This window comes from Mus pahari, chromosome 14, assembly GCF_900095145.1.
Source record: "Mus pahari chromosome 14, PAHARI_EIJ_v1.1, whole genome shotgun sequence".
Classification (NCBI taxonomy): domain Eukaryota; kingdom Metazoa; phylum Chordata; class Mammalia; order Rodentia; family Muridae; genus Mus; species Mus pahari.
The window spans coordinates 41020842-41030174 of record NC_034603.1 but is presented as its reverse complement, the minus strand read 5'-3'; the positions used below and the strand labels follow the sequence as shown (position 1 = coordinate 41030174).

Sequence of the window (9333 nt, the reverse complement as noted above, 5' to 3'; positions counted from 1 at the left end):
CAGCTACAGTGTACTTACATATAATAAATAAATAAATCTTAAAAAAAAAAGAAAAAGAAAAAATTATAAACCCTGTATTCTCTCAGCTCTAGTTTTTACAGAGGAGTTAACTAAATTAATTTAAATTAATTAAATTTTAAATTAAGTTAAGTTAATTAAAATTCTAAAAGGATCCCTGACATTCAAGGAAAAGACCCTGGTTCCTGAGGAGAATCCCCAGTCAGAAAAGTGCTTGCTGTGTGAACAGGAGGGCCAGCACTCATGAAACAAAAGCCAGATGCAGCCACATTTCACTGTTAAAGTGGGGTTCAGTGTGGAGTGCTAGGTAGAAGAAGCCCCGGAGCTTCCCAGGCAAGCAGTCAAAGAAAAGACCCTTTCCCACAAGAACAGCCATGAGACTTAGTGGTGGAGATCCACCCACCCATGGTGCTTGATCATCACGTGCCCTTGGGAACCTGGCCACCAACACCTGAGGATTGTCCGCTTCACCCACTCAGCTCTCAGCCATTTGTCAGCAACAAGAGACGCCCACAACCTGTGAAGGGATGCTTACCCCTCGGAAGAAGAAGTAGACTCCTCCTAACACAGACAGGATCTCTCCAGTGACACGGAAATAGTCCCCAACGGTGTTATTCAGCTTATAGGGGGGCTGTAAGGCACAGAGGAGCTGGTGACTCATTCATTCATCCAGTCAACAAACATTCATCAGGTGCCACCAGGTACCAAGCCTGGTGGGACATCTGCAAGACAGTCCCTTTGTAAGACTTGCTTCCCCAAGTCCCTAAGTATAAGAGGATCCCTCCAGTGCTGTTCTATCCCCCCAAGCAACATCCCTACCCAGGGCTCTGAGTGAATGGCAGCAGGTGACAGGGTAGGTGGAGATGCTCTTACAGACCCGGTGTGTTGTAAATCCCATTCTTCCCACAGCCTATGGTGCCCAGCTGCTCTGCCAGGAGGTAAGATCAAAGCTCTCCATAGATGGAGCAGGGGTGGGGGGAATGTCCTCCACACACCCACATATACAGCCCTCATGTTTTAGTCAGCATTTTCTGGAGAGTACTGCCACTGTGGCTTTGCAAGTGCTAGCTTATTCACTCATCCTTCCTATTAACATATACCTCCTCTCTCTCTCTCTCTCTCTCTCTCTCTCTCTCTCTCTCTCTCTCTCTCTCTCAAAATATATGTATCCTTTCTTTTTGTTACTTTGTTAAGATGCTGGAGTGCTGGGACTCAAACCCAAAGCCTTGTGCATCCTAGGCAAGCCCTCTGCCACTGAGTTGTACCCATTATCATTTTCTTTTCTAATGAAGTCACTAAATGCCTTTTATGCACAGACAGAACTCCAGTTTTTACACTAAATGTACAGGTAAAGTGCTCTCTCTACATGTAGGGTGGAAAATTACTGCCCCTGGTATTCAATGAGAAGGACTCAGCTTGGAAACTTGATAGAGTCCATAGCTCAGAGGAGGATAAAGCGTCTCACCCTCAGCTTAGCTGAGAGATGGCGCCCAGCCTAGCACAGAAGTATTCAAGGGTACAGGCCTAAGACACAGATTTGTAATGAATGAACAGGTGAGCCAAACCATGTAGGCCAGCAAATGGAATTGGGGCTTTCACACCCCATGATCTGCAGACACCCAGCCCTAGGGGGGCTGTCTCCCCAGTTCTGAGTCCCAATACTCAGGAACTTCAGTGCTCAAATGCTCAACCTTTCAGGACCACAGACTTAAAAGACAAAATCCAGAGTTGTGTCAGAGAGAAACTGAGGCCAAGGAAACAAGGCTCTCCAGACAGTCTCTCCACCTCTCAGTGAGCTAGGAAGGGGAACCCAAGCAAGTTCTGGGCCTGGAGCCTATAGCATCTTAGGGAAATGCCTCACCCAACCCCGACCCCCAAACAGGGCCCGTGTTCCTGGCCGCACCAAGCCTTCCACGGGCCGATAGTAAGCAGCCGTGGTGAAGATGATCATATACAAGCAGTAGACGAAGAAGTTGAAGTAGAAGATGCGCTTGACAAATCTGTCCCACTTGTCCTGTAGGAGTCGGTTCAAGGGCTCCACGAGAAGCATGTCGTGGCGGTTCTATGGGAGTAGAGAGAAGGGAGGCTCAGTCCTGCACCAGCAACTTACCTGGATAGCCACACCAGTCTGTGGCACTCCTTACTCCTGTGTAGCCCACACGGTTAAGGAAGAATATCCCCTCAGCACGCCAAGCAAGCAAGTGTCACCAGAGGTCTGAGACACTGTACAGCCAGGGCCTTGACTTGGTCCCTGCTTTGCTGTGGTTTCTTGACTGACCATGCCCATAGCTTCAGTGTCTCCATGAGTACAGTGACTGGTGAGAAACTGGGCAGGCCCTAAATCGGTGGTTCTCAACCTGGGGGTCAAACAACCCTTTCACAGGGGTTGCCCAAACACTCAGAAAACACAGACATCTACATTGTAATTCACAAATAACAGTAGCAAAACTACAGTTATTTAGTAGCAATGAAAACAGTTTACTTGGGGGGCGGGTGTCACTACAACATGAGGAACTGTATTAACTGGCCCTAGCACTAGGAAGGTTGAGAACCACTACACTTAAGGACTTCAGTATTTACCAACAATCTAATGTGATCATTTCTAATAATTGGCTCTCTTCACTCCCAGACAAGACGATTCTTGGGAAGCTTGGGTTGCCTTCACAGTCTTCATTTCTCCTGTGTGCAGCCCTGGATCAGGCAGAGATGTCAAGTGACTATACATGACTTATGAAGGAACCTAAAAGGCATGTCCCAGAGCAGGGGGACAGTGCCAAATACTGCCATTTGAAGTAGCCTTTAGGCAAAAGTCTCATATCCAAAGACTTGAAGGCTCATGGGACAGAGGATGTATGACACATGAACCCAAGGCAGCCTGTCCTAGCCTCTCTCTCGTACTTAAGCTCTACCACAGAGACACTTTTGTGTGGCTCCTGATACACTTTGGGGAATGGGAAACTTCTCACTCCCTCAAGGGCCTCTAAAGAGATGTTAACCACAGGGATGATCTATTGTCATCTGTGCCTTCCGCCAGTGTGGCTCAAGCTGAATGGGGAAGAAAGCACTGGGGACATGAATTGTTGATGGCTGTCCCTGAGCTTTTTCTCCTCCGGGTTAAATTCCTCAATCTGTGATGAGGTCATTCTCATTCAGACCACCCCTTTAAGAACTCAGAGGCCAGATTCAACATGGCAGCCTAGGTGGGGCTCACAGAGCAATAGAGGCCAGGCCTCACCTTCCTTGGACTCTGGTCCTATAAATACAACTTTATAGTGAGGCACTATGGCAGCTCCTCCCTGCCTCCGGCAGAGACTTCAGCTCCCAAGTCCCCATCAGGAGCTTGGAGTATAACTTTAAGAAAAGAGGACAGGTGAGGTGGCCTTATACACTACTCAGTAAGTATCGCTGAGCCTTCACTTGGAGCCAGAAATACTAAGTAAAATGCCGTCCTCGTCCTCGGCACACAGAAGGACACTCTAGATAAAGCAGTCAGAATGAAGCACCTACCAATGAGTAGAAAGGGAACACAGAAAGGCTACGATGTAACTAACTTCATAAAGGTCAGAACATGGCACCAGCCCAGAAGCCATAAGAGAGGGAAAAAAAAAAAACCACCAAGCAGCTTGACCCTATCAGAATGAAATCCTTTTATAAGTAAAGGGTGCTGTGTATAAATTAAAAGGCAAAAGACAGACAGGGGAAAAACTACACTGCAGCACAAGCAATAGAGGAAAGACTGGTTCATTCAGAAGCCAAGGGTGTCTATAAACCAGGAGCAGCCAGCACATAGTCCCATAAACCAAGACCCAAGTACAAAAGGCCAGTAAATGCATAACGACATGTTCCTCCTCACTGCGGGGTATGGTGGCCCCTGGCTTACAGTCCTAGCACTTCAGAGTGAGGAGGATCAGGGAGTCCAAGGCGAGCCCTGGCTGCCCAGCAAGCCCCTGTCTCAAAAAATACGAAGAGATACTTCGGGCATGCTTTTTGATTTGGAGATTGCAGTTTCCCGTATCTTTCACGGGAAAATCCTCAGGCTTGTGTCAGTGGCCTGCAGTGTGGTGAGCAACTGCAGATAGCTTGCCTGTCCCATGGGTGAAAGATGGGCAACAGCTTTTAAATGAGACAGACGCTTGCGTGCTAATACAAAGCTAACTACAGCACGTGTCAGTGAGTGAAAGCAACTGCTTATCCTACAGCGTGCACAGTGTGATCCCGCTTACACCAATAAAAAGATTTCATGGGGCTTTTTCCATGGCATATGGAGAGCTTTCCTTATCTCTGTACTTCTGAGATGCTCTTACGTTTATGAACTAATGGTTGTCATTCATTTGCTAAGAAAAACACAAGAGAAAGGCGGTGGGCTAGGTCTGGAGGACACGGGCTCCTGGCAGCAGGTTTTCCCTGTGAGAGGCCAGATGGAGCTGGATTAAGGGCAAGGGCGGGCTGAGCATACATTGTCCTGGCCCTGGCCACTCACAGGGGTCTCACTGCTGCTGTAGGCGATCACCTCCAACACTGAGTTCTTCTCACAGGTGTCAATGCAGGACAGGTCATAAAGGGAGGAGTGCACGGGCCCATAGGCCCATTCAGTGAACTTCCTGGACAGGTGCCGGCACTCCGGTTCATGGATCTCCCTCTGGAGAATGTAGGCCAAGACCTGTGGCAGGTAGGAGATCCCGATCAGGCCAGCCCAGGCCATGGGTGGCTTCCCCAGGCAGGCTTGGAGCTCTTGTGGTAAGTGCACTCAGCTTCCCAACTCCATCACTCAGACACTCAGGCCAAGCCCCAGCAACTTCCTCACTATCAAGATCCACAGAGCTGCCCTCTGACCTCAGCTACACCCACATCAGGTATATTATCCCAGGGCCCCAAGATTTACAGTCCTTCTATTAAGGACAGTGACATTTTCGAGAAAACTTTAAGCCAGAAAGAAATCATCAAAGTCTAAGGAATAGAAACCAGTCGTGAGGGTTCGTGCCTGTAATCCCAGCATTTGGAAGGATGGAGCAGGAGGATTGTTGCAACTTTGAGACCAGGCTAATGAAAGCCACAGGTAGGCTCCTACAGGGCTTAAATGCTTAAAGGGACAGTGACAGTTTCCCAGTATCTCTGAGTATTTCTCAGTACTACTGAGAAAGCCCCTCCCCTCCAATTCAAACAGCCCAAACATATCATCCACCTGTCCTGCTGATATTATCTGTAGAACCCTGATTTGTCTAGGGCCTGGTATACTCCTTGAGGACTCTCCCTGTCATTCCAAAAATCTTGCTCACCCTGGTAAAGCACCAACAGCTCTTTTTTCTCTCAACCTAGCTACACACACACACACACACACACACACACACACACACACACACCTTGAATCCCTGTGACAAAGTTGGAAATTAGAAACCGCCATGTTGACCTTCCTGGCTTCTGCTCACAGCTCCTCTGGCTCATTCACACTCACAGCCTCAGTCGCTGGTAGAATTAGAGTCCTCTGCACAGCCACCCTCCCTGCCTGGTGTCCACAGCTCCGGGCCAAAGCCCCAGCCTACCCCGATCTTCCCACTGCTAGCAGCCAGAGCCAGCGGCGTGAGCCCCTTCTTGTTGGTGAGTTCTTCTAGCTTCAGCGTGGGGTGGAGTTTGGCCCCCAGGATCAGGATCTCGTTGTACATGTTTGTCACGAACTTGGTGTTGTCGGCTGTGTTATCTGCCACCTCCACCAGGGCGTGCAGCACCGTGTTGCCCACCGAATCCCGCGCACTGATGTCCGCTGGCTGCCAGGAGTTCTGTAGCAGGAACTTCACAATGGTCAGCTGGTTGGTACACGCGGCCAGGGACAGGGGCAGCTCACCTGCAGCCAACACAGGATCCCCAGTGGAGCCCCACCAATGAGGCTAGTCCCTGGATGACTGGGCCTCTAGCTCCCTCATGTCCACCACATGGCCTCCCTACCAAAGTAGAAGCCAGGCCTCCCTTTGGTTTTCTTGAAGAAGTCCCCATTAGCAGCAGCCTGGACATCTGCTCCATTCTCCACCAAGAGGGTCACCAGTGCCATGTTCCGCCTTTCAATGGCAATGTGCAGTGCTGTCTGGCCTAGAGAGGGAGGCACACTGTTGGCCTTGTGATTATAGTCCTTGGGGGGGGGGGGGCGGCAAAGAGATGTGCCCCAGAGAAGGGCCCTGGGCAGGTAGCAACTGCTTCTGAAAGAAGCACCCAGAAAATGTCTGCACAACCTCTCACTGTCAGAGGCCAGGATCCCCAAATCAGGCCAGCAAAGTCTTGAAGCAGCAACAAAAATGAAAATACTAAGCTGCAAAGGAAAGGAGGCAGAGGGAAGGAGGGAGGGAGGGAAGAAAGGGAAGGACAGAGGAGGAGAAAGGAAGGCAGAAGATATGACAGCAAGGAATAGGGACCACCAAGTCAGCAGGAAGGCAGCAGAGCTCCCAGGGCCACGGGAGGAAACTACAGATGAGCAAGGGCAGGGATCAGAACCAGGAGAAAGCAACACAGTGGCAGGGATTGGGGCAGTCCCCCAGGGTGCAGATGTTCTGTAGCTGTACCAGGCCACCCCCACCTCACCCTTGTAGTAGCTGTCTGTGTAGCTGGCATTTACAAACTGCTTCAGGCTGTCTGTCTTCCGGGCAATGTCCAGGAGCAGAGCGATGGTGTCATTCTGCCCATTGTGCAGATTGAGCATGGCTTTGAGCAGACAGGTCTTTCCCGTCTCTGGGTCTGAAGGGCAGAGAGAAGGTCAAAACCAGGTCAAGATTGGAAAAGGCCCCTTGGGAAGCCAGTCCTCACAGGGCCACCTTTGAACTCGCTATCAGTCAGGCGCTTCTTGCTCTTCTGCAGGAAGGACAGCAGGCTCTCCAGCTCCTGGCAGTTACTCTGAGCCACAGCGTCGAAGATGCTCCTGCGATCATAGAGCCTTGGGGACGTCTCAGCACCAGTGGAGACGGAGTCCTGGGATGCCTGCCTGAGAAATAAGTCACACCCTCACCTCAGGCCCAGCAAGGAGTGTGACTGAGCCCCAAGGCAAACCAACCAGTTTAGGAAACACATGTAATTGTAATGAGGACCCTGGGATGCTCGTGTCCCCATCCTGCCCCTGGCCTATCTGCAGACAGCGTGGAGAAAACTTTTGTTGCTACTGTCACCTCGTCTTCCACCCAGCCCAGCAGCCTTCTTTCCGGGGCTCAGGAGACAGGAGCCTAGAGGGGCTAGGCATGGTTGCCTTGGCCCTTATGAATGAAAAGGCATCTTCACACTACCCAGAAGCCATCCTGAGTGACTCCCTGCCCTGCCTCAGGGGAGGCAGGAAGGCTGAAAGGCTCTTCACCTGTGCAAAATTTGTCTTCTTGGTCCACAAGATCCTAACCTTGAATGTGAAGCTGAAGTACCTGGGGCTGGTGAGCACTGGGGCCTGGGTAGTTAGCATGTGCTGGCAGCTGGAATCAACATGTACATACACTCCAGCATCTGTGACTGTGTGTCCCGCAAGAGCACAAGAGTGTGGGCCAGACCACCTCTGAAGGCTCCCCAGTTCCCCAGCACTGTGACATATAACGGAGGCGTTAGCTGACGGCTGGGACTGCCACCGGCCTTGGGTGACACTTTTGTCTTGGAAGGGAAGGCCTCCAGACTTACCTGAGACAGGTAGGTCCATCCATAGGCCTCTGGAGAGTGACAACAGAGCTGACAGTGATGATAGGGCAGGAGGCCAGCCCGCCTTCCTCATAAGGGCAGTCCATGGGAGAGGCCTCCTCTGAGTCACCCTTCCCAAAAAGCCGGGTTCGACTCCTGGTAGCAAAGATGTGGGGCTTGGCTGGAGGCGGCTTGGAGTTGGGGTCTCTGTCAGGAGGGTCCGGGCAGGAGTTCTCTTGGGGTAGGGGCTCAGGTTCATCCGAGTCTAAGCTAGCCCGTTTCTCCATCCCTTCCAGATCTTCTGTGGCCCAATTTGCAACCTGCAGGTAGCCACAAAGATGAGGTCAGTGCCCATCTTGGGGACCACAGATTCTCATCCCCTCCCCGCTCTTCTTGTCAAGCCCCTCCCCCCTCCATGCCCCCTGAAGCAGGACACCTGGAAAGTCCAATTAGTAGTGCCCTGAAGAACTGAAGTTTTCAGGGCTGTGCCTCCCACTTCAGCAGCCCCAGGAAAACAACTGCAGTGATCAGCAGACTTTGTGGTCGCAGTGGCCGGGCTCCCCACCTAGAGCCAGCAAGATCTAGAGTGCTCAGCTGCCCGGTCTGTTCTTCCTGCATCCCCATATCAGAGTAGAGAAGCATTGTGGGGGAACTCAGTATCAAGACCGATGAGGATGACCAAGCCCCAAAAAGCCAGGCAGTCTCTATTCACAGAGGAGGAGGAGAATGACCCGATCCGTAGTGCAGAACTTCTGTACTGGGTGCCAGCAGCCACGCATACTACCCGACTTTGCCCTTCCACACAGCTGCAGCAACAGCAACCACTGTGTCAGGAAGGGATGGGTGTGCGCGCACACACATATGCTGTGGTGTTCCTGCCTGCACGCTGACCGGCCAAATGTAGTGTGCCTTGGGTCAATTTTGTGAAATGGGTGTGTTTCGAGCGTCTCAGTCTGTACTCTGCCACATGGTTTGCTGTGAGGCTAGCAGCTGTTCTGGACCTAAACCTCTAGAGCTAAGCTGGCTGCTCAGGTGAGTCCACTCCCCTTGAGAGGGAGCTGACCCTTCCTACCCCATCTCCCATGCTCTCCCTCCTCTTGCTGGCCATCCTGCCTCCTGGTGCCCGGGCCTCTCCAGGATCTTTTCCTCCCAACATGCCTCCACCTGGACTGTGGTCTCCTCTTCCCACCTCTCAAATGCCACCTCCCCTCAGGAGCCAATATGAGTACTCCTACCTCCGCAAAACCCCGTCATCCCTGAACCTTCAGGGTGACCAGGCCCCTGCCTGTCCATCCTGATAACCCTTTTAGCACAATCCGCCTTGTTGTCTAACTGTCTACTTGCTTGCTTCCCTCCATGCCCTGTGACCTCTGCCCAGCAGAAAGCCATAATGTGTCCCTTCCCACCAAGGCTCAAGGAACACCGTAGAAGAAGAGCCAGAGGTCCATGAGGACCACCATGAAACAATGACAGGGCCACTGCACTGGGGGACTCACAGCAGCTGTGGTTTCCTGAACAAGATCAGTCGAATCCACACTTTAGCGGATGCCAGAGGGCTATGAGTTATTGGAAGTTGTTGGCTGCTGAGAGAGAAAAAAGTCAATTTTCTTCACAAGTGTGGTCCCTAGCAGGCTGCCTGTACTCCAATGGATGAACCTATACCCAAGCACATTAGGTCTACAC

General features: G+C 51.4%; 1 protein-coding gene across 2 annotated transcripts in view; it reads right to left on the bottom strand.

The window, feature by feature from the left end:
* The window catches only part of Trpv1 (transient receptor potential cation channel subfamily V member 1), a 27261-nt gene that overhangs the window by 14960 nt on the left and 2968 nt on the right, over positions 1–9333 (bottom strand). Inside the window, exons 2-9 of one of the 2 annotated variants that reach the window (XM_021212837.1) lie at positions 7654–7970; positions 6816–6982; positions 6586–6738; positions 5959–6099; positions 5559–5857; positions 4499–4678; positions 1922–2080; positions 554–649 (exon numbers count right to left, since the gene is read on the bottom strand). In XM_021212837.1, coding sequence (XP_021068496.1) covers positions 554–649; positions 1922–2080; positions 4499–4678; positions 5559–5857; positions 5959–6099; positions 6586–6738; positions 6816–6982; positions 7654–7937 — 1479 coding nt within the window. In that variant the 5' untranslated portion in view covers positions 7938–7970. Of the gene's footprint in view, positions 1–553; positions 650–1921; positions 2081–4498; positions 4679–5558; positions 5858–5958; positions 6100–6585; positions 6739–6815; positions 6983–7653; positions 7971–9333 lie in introns of those variants that run through there. The other variant, XM_021212838.1, reaches the window with a different exon arrangement.